Here is a 26,435-nt window from a genome sequence, read left to right as displayed (position 1 = left end):
TGCCACTGAAACTTGATTTGATTTTTAGTCTGAGAAGATCTCTAAATGTTTTATTTCTTGAGGTTTAAATAGTAGCCCAAATACCAAGAATAAATTGGAGAACGGGGTCTTGGGCATTATTGTTATTCCACTGAAGCAGCCAGTTATTTTCTCATTTCTATGGCAGAAAACTATAATCTGCTTTTTCATTTTGTTTCTTGCATAAGGAGGAACTTCTTTTTGTTTTTAGGTTTTTCTAATCCTTCTTGAAATTTCAACCTTCACATGCAGAAATAGTAAATGGAATAAGAGCTTTTCAGTTTAAACATCTGTCAGCTAGTTGGAAATAAGACTCTTTAGTATTGGGAGATTTGAAGTGTTGGCTTGAATACATTTTTTTGGAATATGTGAGCCTTTCAGGTTTCTGATATCTTCTTACTTTGATTTGTTCAGAGTGATAAGGTAGAGTACATTTTCCTCTCATTTTGCAGGTGTTAGTGGTCTTTATGATTTTGGCCCAGTTGGATGTGCTTTAAAAAACAATATTATTCAGACCTGGAGGCAGCATTTTATCCAAGAGGAACAGATCCTGGAGATTGATTGTACCATGCTTACCCCTGAGCCAGTTTTAAAGTAAGATTTCTACTTTGGAGGCTGAAATTCTTTAATTTATATACTTAAGTAACTTTTTGATTAAAAAAAAATTGCCCATGTTCATTGTGAAAATCTGAAAAATAAAAACAAAATATATACTCATTGCCAACAGATAGCCAGTTTAAAATGTGGTATTTATCCTTTTTTTTTTTAAGTTTAGGAGTAGCATAGTGTGGCGTTTAGTAGTAGCACAGTGCTTTCTTTCACCTAATATAGGTGAACATTATGTCAATAAGCTTCAAGAGTATTTTTAATGACAGAATAGTATTCTCTGTTACAGATGTGGCATAATTTACTTAGCTGGTGCATTAGTATAGGCGTTTAAGTTTTAGTTTCTGAGTTTTGATGGCACTGAACATCCTAATAGATTAATTTTTTGTATATCCTGGTGATTTCTTTAGTATAAATTCATAGAAGTTCTAGGCAAAGCTATGTACATATTTTAAATTAAATACTGCTATTTGTATTGACGTTTCAATGCAGAAATTTAGATTCTTCCTACCAACATTGTTGAAAGCAGGTCAGGATTTCATTTCAGGATATGAAACTGAAAGAGGAATTGTTACTATTTTTCATCATTTCATTTAATATTGCCTGTTAAAGAGCTAATTTTTGCTATTTATAAACTTTAAAGTGAAAGTGTTAGTCTCTCAGTCATGTCTGACTCTTTGCAACCCTATGGACTGTAGCCTGCCAGGCTCCTCTATCCATGGAATTCTCCAGGTAAGAATACTGGAGTGAGTAGCCATTCCCTTCTTCATGGGATCTTCCCAGCCCAGTGATTGAACTCAGGTCTCTAGCATTGCAGGCAGATTCTTTACCATCTGAGTCACCAGCGGAGCCTTTTCTATACTTCAGGCTCTCTCTCAATAATGCAGGCAATTAAAATAAGTTGAATTCTTAATGATAGATCTAAAAGATCAAGACAACCTATTCTTAGCTACTTGCTCCACTAATAGGAGCCACATAGTGATAATACCAGTGTCCCTACAGGTTTCAGTGGCAGAAAACTCTTTCTTTAAGGTTCAGTGTCTATTTGAGTTCTCGCAAATTCTTGGCTAGTCAAATTCCCCATGGCTTTGGCTTTTGCTTGGATCACTAATAATAATGGGATAGGCATGGAGTAACTGATACTGAAAAGTAGCACAGACCTTGACAATTTGTGAAAAAGTATAATCTAGTTAATATTTTTTTTCATAAGGGAAGGGAGAACTTGGGGAGCAGGTAGGAATAGATTAAGGAAGAATTTTCTTTGGCATACATTTTTATCTACCATGGGATATTCCATAATAGATAAGGGAGCTTTAATCTGTCAGACACAGATGTAAGCTATGGATAAATATATAGATGGCAGATTGTCTTAAAAGGTAAAATTTATGAGTTAAGCTGTATGGAAATGACTAATTGACTTGGTATTAACTTAGGACTTCTGGCCATGTAGACAAATTTGCTGACTTCATGGTGAAAGATTTAAAAAATGGAGAGTGTTTCCGTGCTGACCATCTATTGAAAGGTATGGCTTTTCATCTCAGGTAAACATCTTTTCAAGTAGGATTGATCAAAGCAAAGGGTTTGGATTAAACATTTCTCTTAAGTTTTTACATTTTTTTTCTTGGGACATAATATACAAAGAATAAAGTGCACAGATCTTAGTATATAGAACAAGTCCCTTATTGAAAAAAAAGAAATATATACACACACACACACACACACACACACACACACATACAGATAATTAGAAATTTTAAGTCACCGAAAGAATCAAGAGAGTATCATGACTGTCGCTGTAAAATCAGCCATAGGATTCATATAAATTAAGAACATTATCCTTGGGTTCATTTTTTCACTTGCCCAATGTTGAACTCAAAAGTACATTGTCCTTTTTTCTCATTGATTAAAATTGACATGTACAACACTATTCTTGCAGCTCATTTACAGAAATTGATGTCTGATAAGAAGTGTTCTGCTGAGAAGAAATCAGAGATGGAAAGTGTCTTGGCCCAGGTAAGTACTTGAGAGACATTATCATGATAACCCAGGTAGGTGCTGTCTTTCTTTTCAGCATTTGATGACTTGAATTCCATGTTGTGCTGACCTGGGCACAATAGTAAAGAAGGAGAGCTTACCTTCTGTCCTTCATATCATCTGTTTTTGCGTTTTTATTTTCTCTGTTAGCGTTTTATAGTTAACCCTTTATTTCTGCCAAACTAGCAAGTCAGTGTAAATAGAAATGAAATTAGTTTTCTCTCCTCAGGAACCAGTTTTCTGGATTTAATAGCAAAAATCAGGACAATGTCTAGGATGGGTAGTGTTCAGTGTGGAGATTTGGGGCAGACATCTGTGTGAGGCTGTCTCATCAGCCACTTGATCTACTTCTGATTGGACTGTCCATGACTATGTGCTGTTCTTAGAACCTGATGGAGCAGGCCCCTGCTTTTCCTGTAGACCTTTAGTTTTGTATTTAAGTTGACAAGTTTTAGGGAAGGCGTTGAGATCATCTATTCTGACTTTTAGCCAAATGCAGAAATACTTTCTATATCAGAAGTAGTTCTTACCCTTTTTGGGGGGCCACAAACTGCTTTAAAAATTGATGAATACTGCACACCTTTGCCCCAGGAGGATCACATGCCTGTATGTGAATGTTGCTGATTTCTCACCTCATTTATCCTTTTAAGCAAAGTATTTCTCCAGCACCATGTTTGATCATGAAATCCACCACAGCTCATCTCTTAAATTTTATTTACTTCCTTGGATGAGAAAAAAAAAAACAACCAATGCTTTTTTTTGTTTGTTTTCCATCCAAGAAATAAGATTTCCTTTACCTTGTGTATGAATAAGTAAGGCTGAGTGTAGAACCAGCACCCGAAAAAGATGTCCTTTTCATTATAGGGGACTGAAATGCAAAAGTAGGAAGTCAAGAGATACCTGGAGTAATACGCAAATTTGGCCTTGGAGTACAAAATGAAGCAGAGCAAAGGCTAACAGAGTTTTGCCAAGAGAACGCACTGCTCATAGCAAACACCCTCTTGCAACGTAAGAGAAGACTACACATGGACATCACCAGATGGCCAATACTGAAATCAGATTGATACATTCTTTGCAGCCAAAGATGGAGGAGCTCTTTACAGTCAGCAAAAACAAGATTGGGAGCTGACTGTGGCTCAGATCATGAACTCCTTATTGCCAAATTCAAACTTAAATTGAAGAAAGTAGGGAAAACCACTAGACCATTCAGGTATGACCTAAATCAAATCCATTATGATTATACAGTGGAAGTGACAAATAGATTAAAGGGATTAGATCTGATAGACAGAGTGCCTGATGACGGAGATTCGTGACACTACAGGAGACAGGGATCAAGACCATACCCAAGAAAATGAAATGCAAAAAGGGAAAATGGTTGCCTGAGGAGGCCTGACAAATAGCTGAGAAAAGAAGAGAAGCAAAAGGCAAAGGAGAAAAGCAAAGATATACTCATTTGAATGCAGAATTCCAAAGAATAGCAAGGAAAGATAAGAAAACCTTCCTCAGTGATCAGTGCAAAGAAATAGAGGAAAATAATAGAATGGAAAAGACTACAGATCTCTTCTAGAGAAGAAAATGGCAACCCACTCCAGTATTCTTGCCTAGAGAATCCCATGGACAGAGGAGCCTGGTGGGCTGCTGTCCATAGCATTGCACAGAGTCGGACACGACTGAAGTGACTTAGCAGCAGCAGCAGAAAATCAGATACCAAAGGTGTTCCTTGCAAAGATGGGCACAATAAAGGACAGAAATGGTATGGACCTAACACAAGCAGAAGATATTAAGAAGAGGTGGCAAGAATACACGGAAGAACTATACAAAAAAGATCTTCATGACCCAGATAACCACAGTGGCGTGACCACTCACCTAGAGCCAGACAACCTGGAATGCGAAGTCAAGTGGGCCTTAGGAAGCATCACTACGAACAAAGCTAGTGGAGGTGTTGGAATTCCAGTTGAACTATTTCATATCCTAAAAGATGATGCTCTGAGAGTGCTGCCCTCAGTATGCCAGCAAGTTTGGAAGACTCAGCAATGGCCACAGGACTGGAAAAGGTCAGTTTTCATTCCAATCCCAAAGAAAGGCAATGCCAAAGAATGTTCAAACTACCACACAATTGCACTCATCTCACATGCTAGTAAAGTAATGCTCAAAATTCTTCAAGCCAGGCCTCAACAGTATGTGAACCATGAACTTCCAGATACTCAAGCTGGTTTTAGAAAAGGCAGAGGAACCAGAGATCAAATTGCCAACATCCACTGGATCATCAAAAAAGCAAGAGAGTTCCAGAAAAACATCTACTTCTGCTTTATTGACTATGCCAAAGCCTTTGACTGTGTGGACCACAACAAACTCTGGAAAATTATAAGGGGTGGGAATACCAGACCACCTGACCTGCCTCCTGAGAAACCTGTATGCAGATCAAGAAGCACAGTTAGAACTGGACATGGAACAACAGACTGGTTGCAGATCAGAAAAGGAGTACATGAATGAAGGCTGTGTATTGTCACCCTGCTTATTTAACTTATATGCAAAGTACATCATGCCAAATGCTGGGGTGGATGAGGCACAAACTGGAATCAGGATTGCCGAGAGAAATAATCAATAACCTCAGACATGCAGATGACACCACCTTTATGGCAGAAAGTGAAGAAGAACTAAAGAGCCTCTTGATGAAAGTGAAAGAGGAGAGTGAAAAAGCTGGCTTAAAGCTCAACATTCAGAAGACTATGATCATGGCATCTGGTGAAATCACTTCATGGCAAATAGGTGGGCAAACAGTGAAAACAGTGACAGACTTTGTTTTCTTGGGCTCCAAAATCACTGAAGATGGTGACTGCAACCTTGAAATTAAAAGATGCTTGTTCCTTGGAAGAAAAGCTATGAGCAACCTAGACAGCATATTAAAAGGCAGAGACATTATGTTGCCAACAAAGGTCCATCTAGTCAAAACTATGGTTTTTCCAGTAGGCATGTATAGATTTGAGAGCTGGACTCTAAAGAAAGCTGAGTGCCAAAGAATTGATGCTTTTGAACTGTGGTGTTGGAGTAGACTCTTCAGAGTCCCTTGGACTGCAAGGAAATCCAACCAGTCAATCGTAGTCGTGAATATTCATTGGAATATTGGAACATTGGAATATTGGAATGTTGGAATCCAGTTGTGAATATTCATTGGAAGGACTGATGGTGAAGCTGAAACTCCCAATACTTTGGCCACCTGATGCGAAGAACTGACTCACTAGAAAAGACCCTGATGCTGGGAAGGACTGAAGGCGGGAAGAGAAGGGGATGACAGAAGATGAGATGGCTGGATGGCATCAGTGACTTGATGGACATAAGTTTGAGTAAGGTCCGGGAGTTGGTGATTTACAGGGAAGCCTGGCGTGCTGTAGTCCATGGGGTCGCAAAGAGTCGGACATGACTGAGCGACTAAACTTGAGGACTCCCTAACACTGCTTTCCTGATGGAAATTGCTGGACACTTCTCCACTGTTGCCTTGAGTTTTTTAAACCTACTGATTTTCCTCTGCAGCATCTGGCTTTCCCAACATTAGCTGAGAAATTTTCTCCTTCGTCATTTAAATTGAAAAACTTCTTAATCTGGCTATTGATTCATCTGCCAATTTATTTTGGGCCATATGAAGTATTTTTATTCCTTTTTGAAACTCATTTCTTCCACGTTGTTGCTTATGGCTTAGAAAATGAATTCTTGTACTTTGATACTGTTAACAGCCACACCCTCATTTCTCATTTCCTTCCTTTTCCAAAGACATGACCCTTACTAGAAAGAAGACATGAAAAGCACCTCAGATTACACCTAAATTATTCTCTTTCGCATTCAGGATTTTAGATTTATTAGGGATTTTGTGTGTATGTGTCTTTGATCTTAACAGCTTCGTTCATTTCCAAATAAATTGTCTGAAACAGGAAGTAGTTGTTTTGTTAAGTCAGAATTTATAGTTTGAGCACTGACTTTCTGTTTCATCAGGTACATGTTCCAGAAAAACAGTTTGGATTTTGATTTTGATTGCCATATCATATATGTGTGATATCTCATACACACACACACAGTCAACCCTTGAACAGCATGGTTTGAACTTTGCGAGTCCATGTACACTGTGATGTGTTTCAGTAGTAAATTCTACAGTACTACACAGTTTTTAGGTGGTTGAATATGCAGATACAGAATAACTGTGGATAGACAGGGCTGGCTGTAAGTTACACGTGTTGTTCAAGGGTCAGTTCTGTATTCTTGTCAATTTAATCTTCAGTGAAGTGTTAGAAACCCATGGAAGTGGCCTGATACTGAAATGGCCCCACAGGATTTCCTGGGCAGAGGCCCATCTGTTGCTTCAGCATATAATAGCATTTTCTGCATCTGTTAATGCTTGTGATTCCTTCTCAGCTTTATGAAGCATGATATTAATAGTTTATCTAAAAGGTATTGATTCACTCTCTGTGGCTAAGAAACGAGGTAGAGTCTGTTCTCCCCATTTTACAGATAAGCAAACAGGCTCAGAGAGGTTAGGGAGGAACTTGATCCTGAATCACACAACCCATCCATGGTGGAGTTGGGCAATTTACCCAGTATTTTCTGATCCTGAATGGCCATAAATCATTAGTTGATTTATCTAATTATTTTTATTAGATGTTTTTTAAGTTTTAAATATTCTTTACTATTAGATGGTTTGTCATAGTCATTCGAGGTTTTTGAATTGGAGATCGTATATCATTTTAGAGGGTTTGGCATTGATTATCAATGTATAGGATGTGCAGTGCACTGGGAAATGCAGAAGTGAATAAGACACAGCTTCTGCCTTCAAGCTTCTCCCGTAATGTCTAATGGAGAAGGCAATGACACCCCACTCCAGTACTCTTGCCTGGAAAATCCCATGGATGGAGGAGCCTGGAAGGCTGCAGTCCATGGGGTCGCTGAGGGTCGGACACGACTGAGCGACTTCACTTTCCCTTTTCACTTTCGTACATTGGAGAAGGAAATGGCAACCCACTCCAGTGTTCTTGCCTGGAGAATCCCAGGAACGGGGGAGCCTGGTGGGCTGCCGTCTATGGGGTTGCACAGAGTCAGACACGACTGAAGTGACTTAGCAGCTTAGCAGCATAATGTCTAATGGGAGAGGAAAGTTACATGGATATTTAATTAATAGACAGGGAAGTGCACCTGACTCTTAAGTATACAGAGTAGTAAAATTCATTGTGTAAAGTTTTTTGCATGATAACTATTGTAATTGAACAAGAGATATTTTGCCTTATCTTTCATTGTGAAATGGTACACGTTTTTAGGTCAGTCCTACAAAGACACTCTATTTCTCTGTTGGTGAATGTAAGCTATGTAAATTAGGTATGGTTTTAATATAGATATCTTGAAGATTAGGTTAATCTGATATTTTTATTTTGGGTGAATTTTAATGGTGGGTGGAGTTTTATATATAATATTTTATTGTTATGCCTTATTTTTTCTGTCTCTTACACTAATCATTTTCTTGATGTATTCTTTAGCTTGATAACTATGGACAGCAAGAACTTGCAGATCTTTTTGTAAACTATAATGTAAAATCTCCCACTACTGGAAATGATCTTTCCCCTCCAGTGCCTTTTAACTTAATGTTTAAGACCTTCATTGGACCTGGAGGAAACATGCCTGGGTATGTATCACTTATTGTTTATGTAATATTATTATAACTACTTGTAATAAAAGGTAAATATTAATATCAACCATGAAGGAAAATGTTTGAAAAATGAGTAGGAAGTACAGACAAATATATTAAGGAGAAATAATGATAGATATATTCTAAAATTTTATTTCTTGTAATTCTTTCTGAGTATAATTTTTTTCTTTTTTTCAGTGTATATTGTCATTTGGGGGAGGGCATAAATACAGAAGTCTGTAATCATCACTACTTATAGTTATTACTGCATAGGGCAGGAGAGAGAGTTGAAGAATGATTTTGAAGCCTATTGAACTTCTTGAGGGAGACTTTAGAAACCATTTAGTGTAGGTCACACTGCCCAATGGGGCTTTCTGCAGTGGTGGAAATTGTCTATAAGCTGTTCCTGTCCAATATGGTAGCCACTAACCACTACCATGTGGCCGTTGAGCATTTGAAATGGGGCTAGTGCTTCTGGGGAACTGAACTTCTAAACTTATTTATTTATTTTTTGGCCATGCCACATGGCATGTGGGATCTTAGTTCCCTGACCAGCAATGGAACCTGTGGCTCCTGTGGCGGAAACAGAGTCTTAATCACTAGACATGTGACTAGTGGCCTACCCTGTTGGACAGGATACGTTTAGCTTGTTGATTCATTAAAAGGTGGTTTTTGCAGATAAGAGTAGAAAACCTGTAACAGTTTGCAGTATGATCCAGAATTTATATGTCCAGAGTCTTTGTTCATTGTTAGCAAACTTAGTCAAAGTATTCCATTTCGTAGCCTCGGATATTTTTCTCATGGTCTCATTGTAGGGTAAGACAGGATAGGTTTTGCTAGATAAAGCTAGGTCATGTTTTCTGGAGTAGAGAGTAAAGAATAACAAAAATGAACTGTAACAGTGTATTATTGGAGTAAGACAGTGGGCTGATTCAGGATATTTTGTGGAAAGAGGCAAAGGATGAGCCTTTCATTTTGTTAATACAGAGTCATAAAATGGGCCATGACCTCTGACCTGCTTTCCCACTGCTGTGAATTTATCTAAGGAAAGAATTCAAAAGGAAAGGAAGGTATACTTATCAAGAGTGTATTAATTAATGATAGAAGATAGTGGAACAAAACAGCGAAAATGCTGTTCAGTAAAGTTCTTGGTGAAAAAATAAAAAACAGCTAGTTTTAATATGTCCTTAACTATTCCTGCTTTAAAAGAGGATTTTAAAAGATAATTCAAGATAACCTGTGCTCTGAAAGTGATTTGTAACATCTAATTCTTGCTCTGTGTCTTTAAGCAATAACATAGTGGGATTTTATTATGGATGTGAAAATAAATGTGACTACTTTACCCCCCCAAAAAAAGAGTATATAAATTGAAAGTAAAAATAACCTTTTCATCCAGTAATTTGAGGACTGCTTAATAAATTATAGTAGTTTATTTTAGTAGAATACAACTGTTAATAAGAAAATTTTACTGTTTTTTATAAAATGGAAAAGCATAAAAGAAAGAATTCATAATTTAGTACATTCTACTTAATAAATATGCAGAGTAACTGTAACTATGCTTATATTTGGATAAAAACCAAAAAATAAAAAGAATTGGTATATTAGAATGAGAAGAAGGTAAAATTTTATTTTTTGTTTTGAAGTAGCTTCTTGAGACTGCTCTCTTATGTGATATTTTGCACAGAATATTTTCTGTGAAATTGAAAAGAAAGCAATGGCTATAATGGTATATTTGAGTGACTGTCTTTTTAAAATGTGGAGAAAATCAGAAGCAGCCTTGGGCTGAAAGTACAAAATACTACAAAGATTTGATCATTCTGGATTTCCCTGTTTCTTTGTGTCTCTGGGTACAAAGAAGGAAATGATATGAAAAGCCTTGAAAATTGCCTGCCGTGGTGTAATGGTTTTGTTGAGTGAGTTCTGATGTTAATTGTCAGCCTGTACTGGCTTTTTTTTAATTAATAGTTCCACAGTTATGCTTTGATGTGGGTTAACAGCAGAGGGATGCTTAACTTTATTTTTAAAAGGATCTAAAATTGTCATCTGCCTCCAGAGTAAGTGAGAATCAGGAGAATATCCGAAGACTATCCGAGGTTTTAGAGATGTCATGAGAGAAGTCATCTTTGATTCACTGGAGTGATGAAATAATATGACATTTCTAACAGTGGTGTTTCCATACCGATCACCTGATCCCTTCTCTGTTACCTGTGTGAGAATAGAAAATATCTATTTCTAAAACATTTTTAGGGCCCATACAGCTTTGTGTGAATAGTATATTTAGGACTTTTAGGAATTGTATCTAGAATTTCAGATTTATTGGGAAACATGATTTCTTCCTTTGTAACAGACTGATTTGTTTAAATTTATAGATATTTGAGACCAGAAACTGCACAGGGGATTTTCCTGAATTTCAAACGGCTTTTGGAATTCAACCAAGGAAAGTTGCCTTTTGCTGCTGCCCAGATTGGAAATTCTTTCAGAAATGAGATCTCCCCTCGATCTGGACTGATCAGAGTCAGGTACCACCCATGGTGTTCTGCTGGTGAAATTAGTGAGTGACTTTTGCATTGAAATGGAAACAAAGGCTTGCTGATTTGAAACAGCTTTCTTCTTTCTTACATCATTGTTTAATTTATTTTTGGTTGCACTGGGTCTTCGTTGCTGCTCACGGGCTTTCTCGAGTTGCGGCAAGCAGGGGCTGCTCTTTGTTGCGGTGCAGGGACTTCTCACTGGGGCGGCTTCTCCTGTGGCAGAGCACCGGCTCTACGGTGCATGCTTAGTCGCCGTAGCGCCCAGGCTTAGTTGTTCCCCGCCGCTTGGAATTTTCCCGGACCAGGGATCAAACCCGTGTCCCCTGCATTGGCAGGCAGATTTTTATCCACTGTACCACCAGGGAAGTCCTTTCTTACATGATTATATCTTTATTTTTATCCTCCAAAAAAGTTTGTTTTATGTTTGTTACCTTCAGTTGTAGTCTCTGGGATGATGGGCAGCTTTGAGTGACTGTGTGGTTTGAACGGAAAGGGTGAATAGCTGACGTTTCACATCTGCTGCAAAATGATCTTTTCCCCTTGTTCATGTTCTGTTTTGAGGATGGTAAGATCTTGATTGTTGACGCAGGCATTTCCTGGAAGTGGTGGTGGAGATGAGAGTAGGGTGAGGAAGAAGGAGGTGAGAGTTATGGCAGGAGGGCCATCCTAGGCATCCAGGACAGACAGTGTTACTGGTGTTGGGGTGAGGGTGTTCCAGTAGCCAGTTGGTATCCCTCCACGTATTTGGGGCAACTTTATGACAGAAAGTCCAGCTAGCAAGCTTGCTTCTGTCTACTCTAGTTCAGACAGTCTCTTGTCTCTATTCTAATAACCTCCCTTTGTCAGATGTATCCAGGAATGTGCAGGAAGGCATCTTGGCACTGCTGAGTTATGTTTTTCTCATTATGAGTTAGCTATTTATGACTTAGGTTTTTTGCAATTTCTATACATTTTCTTACTGATATTTTAAGGTAATAAATTTCATATAAAAATGGGCTATATTGGTAAACTTCACTGTCTTAGACTCCGAAGTATTTTCCACAGCCCCAGCAGCTGTTCTTTTCTTGTCATGCTGTGCTTAGTCTTTCAGTCGTGTCCGACTCTTTGTGACCTCATGGAGTGTAGCCCGCCAGGCTCCTCTGTCTGTGGGGATACTCCAGGCAAGAATACTGGAGTGGGTTGCCATGCCCTCCTCTAAGGGATCTTCCTAACCCAGGAATCGAACTGGGATCTCCTGCATTGCAGGCTGATTCTTTACCAACTGAACTACAGTTCTTACTTGCTGGAATTACAAGCATCAGGCATAGCATATCCTGCCTATAACTATCAGAGCGTGCAAAGCCCCTGCCTAATCTTGTGAGTCCTGGTGACACCCTCTGAGGAGACGCTCCTATGTTCTCACCAGACTTTATCTTCAGGCCTGTAGTCCCTTCAGCTGAATGGTCTAGAAAAGGGAGAGTTCATGAGGAAGGAGCTTGTACAACTTAGGTAGAATGGGGAGGACCCGCTGAGCCTTGCTGCAAAATGAAAAGTAGTCCTAAATTTTAACTGGGTATTGTAACATTGAAAAACTTGTCAGACTTGAATTTGTCTTATTTCTCAATCTCTGGGTTTCTTCATGTCTTTTTTCCTTTTGCTTTTGGAAAAGGAAGTGTCTGCAAGCATGCTTTCAGAATACTGAGTAAGCTGTCTGAGACTGAGCTTGTCTAAAGCCAGTGTTTTGGAGAGGATTTACATCAAAGAGAGTAACCGTTGGATGATTATTAAGGACCATGAAGTAAGGCAAAACTTGGAACCTGTGGAATAAAAAGTGATAAACAGGCAAAGCAGTTTAGAGTAGAGAAACGGTCCCAGGAGTTAATGGAGGAAAGTCCAATGGGGCTTCCTGCCATTTTATTCCCTGGTTTTCTGGATTTTGGTTGATTTTGTCATGCGCCTCTGCAGGATCCTGGGTGGAAATCCATTCATCCTTCACAAGTCAGTATCTCCATGGTTTTTATTCCATGGTAGGGCTAGGACCCAGAGAAGGCAATGGCACCCCACTCCAGTACTCTTGCCTGGAAAATCCCATGGATGGAGGAGCCGGTAGGCTGCAGTCCATGGGGTCGCTAAGAGTCGGACATGATTGAGTGACTTCACTTTCACTTTTCACTTTCATGCATTGGAGAAGGAAATGGCAACCCACTCCAGTGTTCTTGCCTGGAGAATCCCAAGGATGGGGGAGCCTGGTGGGCTTCCGTCTATGGGGTCGCACAGAGTCAGACACAACTGAAGCGACTTAGCAGGGCTAGGACCAGAGAAGGCAATGGCAACCCACTCCAGTACTCTTGCCTGGAAAATCCCATGGACGGAGGAGCCTGGTAGGCTGCAGTCCATGGGGTCGCTAAGAGTCGGACACGACTGAGCGACTTGACTTTCACTTTTCACCTTCCTGCATTGGAGAAGGAAATGGCAACCCACTCCAGTGTTCTTGCCTGGAGAATCCCAGGGACGGGGGAGCCTGGTAGGCTGCCGTCTCTGGGGTCGCACAGAGTCTGACACGAATGAAGTGACTTGGCGGCAGCAGCAGCAGCAGGGCTACGGCTTGTTTAATGTTACAGCTTCTTCTTGACCTAGAGATGGCAGGTGGTAAGTCTTTGTATAGCTATGATCCTTTGGTTTAGGTGGGGAGTATCAGTTGTTCATATGAAATTTTTTTTAATTAAATTTCATTTTGATTGTCTGGCTCTGTCTTCTAGTCTGATGACTATTTTGTCTCCACAGTTACAGGTAGAGTCTCTGAACTCAAAGACAAGAGACAGCTGATACAGTCAGTGTTTGTGTTGATTTCCATCTCCTGTCTGTGAGCTTGGATTAATTGACAGAACAGATGGAAAGACTGGCAGCTGATTATTTGGGGATTCTGGGCAGGGTCCTTTTTTGATCTGCCCTTCATTTTAAGTGTTCTCTTGCTGCTGTCCTGGTTGGAAGCTTTGTGAGGACAGACATCAAGCATCTCTGTCTGTCTCTCATTTCTGTGCTCGCAGAAGATGTTTGATAGCTTTTGAAAGGCAATTAAGATATAGGTGCTGCTGGACTGAATAAGAGATGACATTAAAAAGTAAAAGTAAAAAAAAAAAACCAAAGCTCTTTTGCAACGCATTTCATGTATTTTTAGGACCCATTTAAGCAATTTTTCATTACTTCTAAAACATCTGAGATAATCATGGAAGTGCCCTAGTAAATTGTGTGTGTGTGTTTTAAAGAAGAGAGATTTGATTTTGACTCATAAAATTAACTTAAAATATTCCCCCCCAATAGCTACTAAATTGCCATTCAGGGAAATCTTTTTCGGAAACCATTACTATGTGCATATTTATCTCATCATTATGCAGTTCGTTTGATGTTAGCTTGTTCAATTCATGCCGTGTCCTCTGCCTTGAATAACACATCATTTAGGAAGCTGTTACTCTAAAGACACCAGCTGTATGGTGCCATTATCAGTCATTTACTTGTTCAGAGCAATAAAAAGGAAGAAATCAGACTATTATAAAAGCTAAATTCACTTTTAATTCCCATTCTTTGAAAAGTAAATATCAGGCACTTCATTTAGTGTGCATTAGTAAAGACTTGCCAGTGCTTTAAAGAAAATCATTTTATTTGGAAGGCACTATTCAGTATCTCATTTTTTGTGTGTGTCTGACATTTGCTCAGATTCTCTTAATTTTATTTTTTAAAGATTGTTTTTTGATGTGGACTATTTTTAAAGCCTTTATTGAATTTGTTACGTTATTGTTTCTGTTTTATGTTCTGGTTTTTCGGCCAGGAGGCGTGTGGGATCAAGATCACTCCCAACCAGGGAGTGAACCCACATCCCTGCATTGAAAAGCAAAGTCTTAACCACTAGATCACCAGGGAAGTTCCTAGGTTTTCCTAATTAAAAAAAAAACTGTATCAATCTGTTCTTTAACAACTATTTTCCATATCATTCTGTGTTAGTGTAAAATGAAATTTAAATAAAGGCTTTGTTTATTTTTTTTTTAAGTGTGCCACTTTTATCCTTTATACTTTTGCTTTCAGAGAATTCACAATGGCAGAAATTGAGCATTTTGTAGATCCCAGTGAGAAAGACCATCCCAAGTTCCAGAATGTGGCAGACCTCTACCTTTATTTGTATTCAGCGAAAGCCCAGGTCAGCGGACAGTCTGCTCGGAAAATGCGCCTGGGAGATGCTGTTGAACAGGTAAGATTTCATAGATAACTTAATTTAGAGCATACTTCTTCCTGGAGTTCAGCACTCAGCAGATTCTGTGTACTGGATGATAAAATATTTTGACAGTCACTTTATTTTGATACAGTATGTGGGTTGTTTTTTTTTTTTTACTGTATTTATTACACACTATTATTATAGTGGGAGGGAATTACCTGAACGTGCCAATGTGTGGGCCACTGGGACTAACATGGAAAAAGATTTAGCAGGGCATGTGGAAAAAATTTGTTGGTTTGAATTGTACTGCATCAGTTTTTTTTTTTTGGCCACACTCGTCTTCATTGCTGCATGCAGACTTTCTCTAGTTGCGGTGTGGGCTTCTCACTGTGGTGGCTTTTCTAGCTGTGGAGCACGGCTCTAGGGTCTTAGGCTTGCGTAGTTGGGGTGTGAGGGCTCGGTAGTTGCAGCTTGTAGGCTGTACAGCTCGGACTCAGTAGTTGTGGCGCACCAGCTTAGTTGCCCCACGATAGCTGGAGTCTTCCCAGCCTAAGGATCAAACGCGTGTCCCCTGCATTGGCAGGCAGATTCTTAACCACTGGACTACCAGGGAAGTCCCCCATCAATCTGACTTTTAACAATATGGACTGCTTTTGGGGAGACATTTTGACTCACAGGAAGCAAGCCCTTTCTATTTTAAACTCTTCTGTATTACCCATAACAATTGGGATAAGGGCTTGCATATAATAGAATTTCCCTATGATTATTTGCCTAGAGAAATGAGTGAGTAAAAACTTGGTAACAGTAGTTGCTGCCTAATAATGGAATGAATTGCCCTGGGAACGATGAGCTTCCTGTCTGAAAATATTCAGGTGGAGGCTGAGTGATAATTTGTCAGCCCTTTTGCAGAGAAGGGCCCTGCAGGTGGTAGGAGATGGGGCTAGACAGTTTCTAAAACCCTTCTGTACTAAAGTTGTAAGGGGATTTATACTATATGGGGTTTGCAAATTTCAGTGGATAAGAATACATTAAAGTCCCCTCAGCATGTCTTACGACTTTTGTTAATTCAGAAGGAATATATGCCATTCCTTAGGGTCATTGTTGTGAATGTCATTTTCAGTACTGTAGATTTAGAAGGTATGAGGTAATAGGCTGAATTTTTGCTGACCCAATGAGTATGGTGGAAAGATTTTGAATGACATCATTCATTATCTGCTTGTTAGCTTGACAGTTAAACTTTTGAAAATAGCCTTAATCACATTTTTGGGTATTTCAGATCATTCTGAAAGCTGTATAAATTAGCTTGCTTTGTGTTTCAAAGATTTTTCAGTAGATGATAAATAACTCAATGGAAAATGGTATCTTGGCCTTCAAAAGCCTTAATGTTTGTAGGTTTTTTCATTCTTCTGTGCTTGTTTGCATGTTGCTTGCCTACTTACCTATGAGTTTGTTTATTCATTTATTTTAGGGTGTGATTAACAACTCAGTGTTGGGCTATTTCATTGGCCGCATCTACCTCTACCTCGTGAAGGTTGGAGTCTCTCCAGAGAAGCTCCGCTTCCGACAGCACATGGAGAATGAGATGGCCCATTATGCCTGTGACTGTTGGGATGCTGAATCCAAAACATCCTATGTAAGTAGAATGCAGTGGCTCTAACCATGTGATTTTCACATTGTTAATTTAGAAGCATGGATATCAAAGTTGCCTTTTGTGTGCTTCTTGTCAGAGTGGAACAAAAAGGAAAGAGATCTCTTCCTGAGCAAAATGGAAAAAGTAGTTGCCCCACTGTGCTGTCATAAGAGGGGGCTACCCTTATGTCCCAGGATCCCTTTGTAGATATGGATGGCTTTTACAGAGAGAGAGAGAAGGCTGGTGACAGTGTGTTCCTGGCGTGTCCTTTGCTGGTGTAGGCAGTGTGATTGGTAACATGCCTGAACGCAGCTAAGATGGAGTGGCCACCTTCCTGACAGGGACCCCAGCAGATACTGGAAGTGGTGGCCAGGCTGAGTAAAGAAGCCCATAGTGCTCTTCATTTGGAGAGCTGTTTGGTAGATTTGGGGGATAGACTAGGAGATTCTGATCTCTTGTTTAGGAACTACCTTTTCTCAAATTCTGTGTATTTAATAATAATTCAGAGAAGACCTCCAGGTTACCTCTTCACTGTTCCTTCCCACCCCCACACCCCCAGACATGAACATTAGTACTGAAGTTTAGGATTGAAAGGCATTTGGATATAGGAGGTGCTTTAGCATTGGTAGCAGTGGGAACAGGGCAGCAGCCACGAGAAGCGGGCCCCAGAGTCTTCTGCATTTCCTTTATTTGATATTGGAGAGACTTCTCACCCAACAGAGACTTAACTCAGGGTCCTTGATTCTCACATGCCCTTGGTTTCTCTTAAAAAGTAAAACTTTTAAAAGTGCCTTTCTTTGAAAAAATAGATTCTTTTTTTTTTTTTTTAATTAAAAAAAAATTTTTAATGGTACTGATGCATCTATTTGCAGAGCAGGAATAGAGCTGCAGATGTAGAGAACAGACATGTGGGCACAGGGTAGGAAGGAGCAGGCGGAACAAACAGAGAGAGAGTAGCATTAACGTATCTACACTGCCGTGTGTAAAATAGACAGCTAGTGGGAAGCTGCTGTATAGCACAAGGAGCTCAGCTGGATGCTCTGTGATGTCCTAGAGGGGTGGGGCGAGGGCAGTGGGAGGGAGGCTCATGAGGGAGGGGATATATATATATATTTACGGCTGATTCACATTGTTGTACAGCAGGAACTAACACAGCATTGTAAAGTAGTTATCCTCCAGTTTAAAAAAAGTCATTTAAAAAATGACAACCTTTTTTTGTAAAATGGAAAGTGAAAAATAATTCTTTAAGTGTGTTATATAAAATGTGAAACTTCCAACTGTGTGCTCCCCAAGAGCGTTCCATGTCTGTTTTCTCAATCAGGGCTCAATAAACATTTTCCACAGTAAACATTTAGGCTTTGTGGATCTCTGTGGCTCTCTTCTGTTTTTTGTTTTTTCTTCTTTTAACAACGCTTTAAAAACATAAAAACTATTCTTAGTTCCATGAACCTTGATTTGTCAACCTCCATTCAAATTAATTTTATATGCTTTAAAAACATATACACAAGTGACAGATAGCCAATAAACACTTGAAAAGATGCTCAGCATCGCTCACTATTAGAGAAATGCAAATCAAAACTATGAGGTACGGTAGAAACCAACACAAAATTATAAAGCAATTTCTCACTAATTAAAAAATAAATAAAATGTTCTAAAAATACATGTGTGTATATGCATAATGATATATGCATATATCTGTAGTGACTATTATTGATATTGTTTTTAACATATACTTTTAACTTTATTGAATTAGGAAAGAATCTGTTAGGTTTTTCTTGTTATGTTAACTTTCTTCACAAACTTACTTGACATATGTTTGCTTAAATGATAGTGGTAATTAGTTTTGGATTATAGGTGATCATTAGTTTCTTTATATGTACTAGATATTCTGAAATCTCTTTTTATTTTCAAGTTAAACCAATAAAGTGTTTTGTGTGAGAAGATTTCAAGCTAAACCAGACCCAAATTCTTGCTGTTTTCAATTTAGATTCTGAATCCTGCCTGAATGGCATTTCAGTTGTTTGTTCATTCGGTATTTGTAATTGTTAAGGGCTATATACCATTCTAAGTGTACCAGCGTATGTAATCCTCACAATAATTCCATTCATTGGTTCTATTTCTTAGGAGACTGAAGTGCTGAGACGTTAGTTGATTTGCCCAAGTCTCAGCAAGGGAGTGGTGGAGCGGGGATGTGAGGCAGGGCTGTCTGACTTCCCGCCCCTGCCCTTAACCCCTGCTACACTGCTTTCATAAACCCTACTGCACTCCTGCTCATCCTTTCTGAGTGTCACTGTGAGCTGTGGCCAAACCCTCAAGGATGGGAAGTCAGAAAATGTGGGTCTGAGAAGTCCTGAGGATGGAATGTACCGCATGGTGACTACAGTTAATAATACTGTATTGTGTATTTGAAGATTGCTTAGAGAGTAGATTGTAAAAGGTCTCATCACACACACACACACACGATTATAACTGTGTGAGGTGGCGGGTGTTACCTAGACTTATTGCGGTGATCATTTAGCAATATATACAAATATCAAATTGTTACATTATATACCTGAAACTAATATCATTGTATATGTCAATTATACCTAAATTTAAAAGAATTAAAGAAAAAATTAAAAAGAAAATGTGGACCTAGCTTTGAGCTTAGGCCTCACATTTTGTGTAAGATCATAAGAAGACTGGACTAAACAAGACCAAAAGCTCTGAAGTAATAAACTTTAAAGGAGAGGGGGAAACTCCTTTAGAGACTTGAATATTTTCTTTTTGTGTGCTTCATATTGTATTTTTTTAAATAAAAAAGTTACTGATACAGTTAATGCTCTAACCTTTTCTTCTCCCTCCTAAGGGGTCACCATGATCTCAAAATTGTTGTCTACCATTCTCAGGCATATTTTTGTAGTTTCACCATTTAGTACATAAATATCTTCATCAGTATCTTTAGTAAATGATAATGAGTAAGTATATGTTTAAGAACATAGATATACTAGTTGGCATCTTTAGTGACTCAGATGATCAAGTTACATGTTTTTAGCTTTTTTTTTTCCCCTTAATTCCTATTTTGTTGTTTTTATGTGCTGGGGTTTCTGAGCTTATATGAGTTTTATTTTTGCCTCTTTGTTTGAAACACCCCATGCAGTAACATGTGCTTGGAAAGCTTATTAGGTGTGATGGTTGAATTTTCCCAAACTCTGGATCAAAGGCAAAAATAAGTATTTATGAGAAGGACTAACTAGACATCTGTTGAACTAATAAGCCTTTTACCTCTTTGGTTCTTACTCAAATAACAGGTTCTTAAGAGTCTTTGAAAACACTTTAGATTGTGCTTTTGAAAAGTGACTTGAGAATTAACAAGAAATGGAACCTTCCACTGCTGTGATAGTAATGCTGTTATTAAGTTTTATTCTGTGATCTAAACAGTACCTGTTCTTTATTGAGTTTTCTTTTGTTGGGTAGGAAACTGGATTGAGCACAAATGCCCACATTTGTGGCCAGCTGAGATGTGTGTTTAGTACAATCATCTGATGCCAAGATTTGAGAGCAGTAGATAATTCGTACAAAGAGAATGCAGTCATCCCTCAGTGGCTGCTGGGGTTTTGTTCCAGAAGCCCCACCGACACCAAAATCCTGGGATGCTCAAGTCTCTTACATAAAAAGGCTTAGTATCTACGTAGACCCTATGCACATCCTCCCATACACTTTAAATTAGCTAGGTTACTTATGATACCAAACATATTATAAATGCTTTGCAAATAGTTGCCAGGTTTGCAGCAAAGTTTAAGTTTTTGGAACTTTCTGAAAATTTTTTTCTAAATACTTTTGATTCACAGTTGAATCTGCAGATGTAGAAACCACAGATACAGAGGACTGGCTGTATTGTTGAGTCTATTACAGTTTTTCAAAAACTTTTTAGAGGGAAAAGGCCAATAAAACAATAAAGTAACAAAATAGATAAAGTTCCTCTGTCCTCTTTGTCTGTCTGTCCTCTCTGAGCTAAGTTTACATTTGTATGATTTCTTCTTTGATCTTTCCATATGGTCAGTACTTACACAGAGTTTACCTACTTAAATTAACAGATTAAAAAGAAGAGGAAACAGATGACATTTAATGTATTTGTGTTCCAGTTTAATAATGCCTTTCTAATATACAAAAATCAAGTGTGACTTTGGTATCACCATCATTGTTAGGCCGGCATGCTGACATTCCTCTTAGTTCTTAGGTTTTTCCTTGATCTCTGAGTCCTGATTTTGGCATGTGTCCATTCTGTTTATCCTTCAAGGCTGATGTGATGCATTAGCACTCTGTTCATTTCCTCCTCCAGTGTAGTCTCGTTATATTTCTTTTTCTTTCCTTTTTAATGATTCAGATAAATGTATACATGATGTATTATTTTCCTTATAATTTCTCATAAATATCTTCCAGTGAAGAGTTATAAGCTAGACTGCAGGTGCAGGGCATGCTGTGATGTAACTTAACTCCCAATGGATTTCCCCCCATGTGTTACTTTCGTATCTTTGTCACTTATGTTCAGAGTGACCATCACCACAGCACCCTAATAGCATGTTCTTGTTTCTGCTGCTCTTCTACTGTAATGCCATGATGTCTGCTGTAGTGTCTCCTCCTCCCAGACTACCAGTCCCTTTGGTGAATCCTCACCTTCCTGCCTGGAGCTATTATTGACCTTATTTTTTGTCACCTGTGTTGGTCTCTGAACCCACAAGAGATTTTCAAGGGGCTAATTGGGTCTCTCACCCTTGACTGTTGTTTTCCGTGGTAAAGACTGGTAAAACTCTTCCTCCTCTTGACTGTCTTCGGTGCTTTTAAAAGTTTATGAAAATTGTTTTCCTTCTCCACAAACTTTTTTTGAGGTGAGCACCGCGTTTAGATTTGTGTGTGCATATGTTCTGTGCTGACTCACAAAAGGGAGCTTGGTTGACCCCTGGGTCCTCCACGTGAGCGGCAACAGGAAGAATCTGGGAGTGTGCTGTTGTGTGTCCTGTGGAATTCGGGAGGTCCGCTTCTGGCCAGGACTGATTTACTTGCTAGTGTAGAGCTCTTCTGAACTAGCCATGTCCTTCTTTTTGGCAGTTCTTAAAAGTGCACAGAGAGTAATGACTTTGTACGTGTAAATTCTTTGATTTGAGCCCAAGTTTTAAGAATACAGTTGTATGGGCAGGAGGGAACCATTACAGTCATCCTTTGGAATCCATGGGGCATTGGTTCTAAGACCCCTTGTTGTTGCTCTTGTTGTTTGGTCTCCCAGTCGTGTCCAGCTCTTTGTGATCCGTGGACTATAGCACACCAAGCCTCCTTGTCCCTCACCATCTCCCAAAGTTTGCCCAAGTTCATGTCCATTGCATCGGTGACCCCTTGTGGATGCCAAATTCCATCAGTGCTAAAGCATTTTATGGAACAGAGTGTTGTGCTGGTGGTTTCTACCAGATTCATTTTGACTTCTGGTCAAAAATTTGATAGAGATCTACAAGTTTTGTCTAGGTTCACATTTTATTTCCATAGCTAAATCCCAGCAAATACTAGTTTACCCCACATTCACAATATGGCAAAATAATTCTGTCCAGAAAATAAAAAGACTACTTTGTGTACATGTGTGGATATTTATAAGATTGCTACTACTTGATGTATAAAACTGTACCCATTTCAAGCATTTGTAAAAGTTGAGTAGAGATTCTGTAATTGAATTATTCATGAGTATGTATAATCTGCATGCATTTGTGAATGAACCTTGTGTGAGTTGCAGATGTTTATTATGTCTTCTCAGGGCTGGATCGAGATTGTTGGATGTGCTGACCGTTCCTGTTATGACCTGTCTTGTCATGCGAGGGCCACCAAAGTCCCACTCGTAGCCGAGAAACCTTTGAAAGAGCCTATATCCTTTCTGATCATTTCTGCAACTCAGGAGTAAACATCTTGAAAATGGATAAGTTCAAGACTGTACCTTGTTCTGTGGATAAACTGAGATGTTTTGGCACTTTATTTAAGCCAATCATTTTATGCGTCTCACCGTTCCTTTCTTGTTCTCTTTACCTGTAGTCTAACATGTGTCCACTCAGTGTTTGGTCCTTGAGAGAAAAATGCTCTGCATCTTTCAGGATGTTGACCAGTTTTTCTCAGCCATTTCCAACACGTGCATCTGCATACATGCTCTTTAGATAAAGGGTGCTCAGTGAATGTTTTCTCTATTAAAAGATGAATGCCCTTTTATGATGAAATAATTTATCTCATTTGATCTGTAGATCAGCAAAGGAGAAATTTCCTTCCTTCACCAGACAATGACATTGTGAGTTCATCTAAGGGCCAGAGTGGTGACAAGAAGTAGATCCTATTGTGCTGAGACATAAAGAAATGAATGAATTGTTATCAGAGTTCATTATGCTATGTATTGGGTTATATTGCTGATTAGATAATGTCCCTTTATCTCATTGTAACTTTGAAAAAGTCTTTTTTGATGATGTTTACTTATCTTGAGTGGGGTTTATCTGAATGATTTTCTGAGTAGTTGTTTCGTCTTGCACTTGAAATCAGCATAAAGAGGATCTTGGATACCAGTAGGGAACTGGTAGTTGTTTTAAGTCAATGAAGGCTTGTCCTCAGGATCATTTCTTGAAGTGCTGGGGCAGTTCTGTAGCTTTGTATTCCTTAACCCCTTCATACAAAACAGTCAATGTTGTTCAGTTTGAACCTAATAAGGGAGCAATTGGTAAGGCGTACAAGAAGGATGCAAAGCTGGTGATGGAGTACCTTGCCATTTGTGATGAGTGTTATATCACAGAAATGGAGAAACTACTGAATGAAAAAGGGTAAGTGTAAGGTGTGTGCTCCAACGTGGGCTCCACTCAGCTCTGTTCCCTTTGCCATGTTTTGAAAATTAGGAGGACATTAGTTTCTTTAGAAACTTTTGCAAGTGAGTACCATCTCTTGGCTACTTTAAAGGGACTGTTCGTTGAGTTTTGGTGTTGTGACCTGGAAACAGACTTGAAATGGACTACAGAGATCTTTTTTCCTCCCAGTAACTTTCTTAAAGGAGGAGACTTATCCATGGTGATTAGAAACTACATCTCTCTCTCAAATCAGTACCCATTTTTTGAGTTTTGGAGTCCTCAGCATAATTGTTTTAAGTATAAATGAAAAACCATAGAAAAGAATCTTTAAAGGAATTCAACAAAATTCAGCACTAAACAGTGTAGAATTTACTATGTCTGGCAAACAATAAAAAAAATCTGTAGCCATATGAAAAACCATGAAAAGACCCAAAATAAGGAGAAAAATCAATCAAAAGAAATACCCAGAAGTGGCGAGCATCATGGAAATAATACAGAAGGATGTTAAAACAGTATTTATGTGCTCAAGGTCATGAGAGAAAACATGAACATATGAGGTGGGAAATGGAAATGTACATATTTTAAAAAACCAAATGGAACATCTAGATAGAGGTGATATCACAAATGTAATTGTGTGTACATAGCCATGATACAGTAGAATGAAATCTTCTCAGGTTCTTACAGACAAGAGCCTATACCCACCGAAAATGTCTTTTCAGAAAAAATACTTGAGGAAAAAGAAGAGATAATATTTTCAGACAGAAAACTTAGAGGATACATTGTAAGCCAGAGTTACACTACAAGAAATGTTAAAGGAGTTCTTCAGGCAGAAGTGTGGAAATTTAGATCTACCCAAAGAAACTAAGAGCTCTAGAAATGATGGCTATGTGGGTGATATGAGTGACATTTTCTTTCATTGATTTAAAATGACATCTCTGAATTTCTTTAAAAGATAATGGGTTGTTTAGAGAAAAATATTAAGTGTACTGTGAAATTTGTGATGTGTAGAAATAGCATTTGTATCATCAGTAACCCAAAGGATGGGAGCCAAGAGTTGGGAATATGTAAGAATATGTATACTTCTGTAAGGTGCACATGTTACATATACTAAGTTTAATAAAAAGGGACATGTAGTCAACTTTAGACCAATTGCCTGGATAAGACACAGAGAAACCAAAGGGATGTAACTAAGAAACCAATAAGGGCGCTAAAATAGAATAATAAAAACTGCTCTAGAAAAAGATAGGAGAAGGAAAATGAACAAAGAACAGATGAGATGAATAGAAAACAACTCAGGAAATGGTAGATTTCAACTCAACAGTACTGATAGTTATTTTAAATATAATGATCGAAACACTCAAATTAATAGCCATGTCAGACTGGTTAAAAAATTCGAGACCCAGTTAAATATTGTTTACAGGAAATCAACTGTAATTTTAATACAGACATACTTCAGAGATATTGTGGGTTTGGTTCCAGACCACTGCAATAAATTTGTCACAATAAAGTGAGTGACACAAATTTTTTTGGTTTCGCAGTGCATGTAAAAGTTATGTTTACACTATAATGTACTCTGTTAAGTGTGCAATAGCATTATATTTTTAACAACAGTGTATGTACTTTAGTTTAGAAATATTTCATTGCAGAAAAATGCTAACCACTATCTGAGCCTTCAGCAAGTGGAAATCTTTAGTAACATCAAAGTCTTTTACTGACTATAGATCACTATAACAAGTATAATAATAATGAAAAAGTTTGAAATATTGCGAAAGTCACCAAAATGTGACTCAGAGACATGAAGTGAGCAAATGCTGTTGGAGAAGTAGCGCTGATAGACGTGCAAACGCTGGGTGGCCACAAACCTTCAATTTGCCAAAAAATGCAAAGCTTGTGCTTCTTGTGAAGCACAAGAAAGCAAGGTATGCCTCAAATTTAAGTTTAAAGGGAAAAGAATTTTAAAAATATTTCCCATACAAACATTAATCAAGAAGGTGAAGTGCCTTATTTACATCAAAGGAAACTTAAGAACAAGAAAAATTATCAGGTTGTATTTCATAATGATAAAGGGATCATCAATTCATCAAGAACATACGTCACTTGTAGCCATGTATGCCACTAAAAATCACCTCAAGATATGTAAAGCAAACTTGACAGAACTGAAAAGAAAATTAGACAAATTCACAGTTACAGTTAGAGATTTTTATACCCCTCTCGGTGATTGGTAGACAAAAAGGAATTGGTAGGAATTTGAAGGTATAAACACTATTTATCAACCCACTTGTTTGTAGAATACCTAATAACTGGAGTATATACTTTTGAGTACATTTGGAGCATCTTTCGTATTTTTTATATCACAATGCAAAGAACGACTTGGCATTTTCAAAGGGTTGTTTTAAAAAAAAATGTAGTATGGGAGTCTGCTTATGGTCTGCAAACCTTGAACATTTTGTAACTGAATATTTCATAATATACAGAAAGCCCTATACAGAAAGTTTGCCAGACCTTGTCATAGACATTAGGCTAAGTGAAAGAAGCTTTACACAAAAGATTATATGCCAGACTCTAGGAAAGACAAACCTGGTTTAGAGTAGTAGAGAGCACTTCAATGGTTGAGTGAGAATGGAGGGGATCGAAAGAGAAGGCACCCAGGGGAACTTCTGGGGCCACAGTGGGTGCATGTGTGTGTGTATTTGTCAGCTATTGCAAGACGAACACTTAGAAGTGGAAGATAAAATTATCTATTTCAATAGGAAAATTTTAAAACATTTCTGGTCTCCTAGAATTAATGTCTGTTTATGCTAGAATAACGTCATATCCCATTAAAGTTAACATAGGTTACTAACAGATTTATATACCAACAAGACAGCTTTTAAAAATTATTCTCAAATAATAACTATCTCCTTGCTAATTTCAGCTTTTTTTTTTT

General features: G+C 38.3%; 1 protein-coding gene across 1 annotated transcript in view; it reads left to right on the top strand.

Annotated features, from left to right (window-relative positions):
* Positions 1-26,435, top strand: part of GARS1 (glycyl-tRNA synthetase 1) — a 52,817-nt gene that overhangs the window by 17,642 nt on the left and 8,740 nt on the right. Inside the window, exons 4-12 of the mRNA XM_006055653.4 lie at positions 471-612; positions 2,058-2,146; positions 2,561-2,637; positions 8,175-8,320; positions 10,693-10,842; positions 14,914-15,076; positions 16,509-16,673; positions 22,450-22,557; positions 23,343-23,488. Coding sequence (XP_006055715.4) covers positions 471-612; positions 2,058-2,146; positions 2,561-2,637; positions 8,175-8,320; positions 10,693-10,842; positions 14,914-15,076; positions 16,509-16,673; positions 22,450-22,557; positions 23,343-23,488 — 1,186 coding nt within the window. The remainder of the gene's footprint in view (positions 1-470; positions 613-2,057; positions 2,147-2,560; positions 2,638-8,174; positions 8,321-10,692; positions 10,843-14,913; positions 15,077-16,508; positions 16,674-22,449; positions 22,558-23,342; positions 23,489-26,435) is intronic.

Source organism: Bubalus bubalis, chromosome 8 (genome assembly GCF_019923935.1).
Source record: "Bubalus bubalis isolate 160015118507 breed Murrah chromosome 8, NDDB_SH_1, whole genome shotgun sequence".
Classification (NCBI taxonomy): Eukaryota; Metazoa; Chordata; class Mammalia; order Artiodactyla; family Bovidae; genus Bubalus; species Bubalus bubalis.
This window is presented reverse-complemented; position numbering and strand designations above follow the sequence as displayed.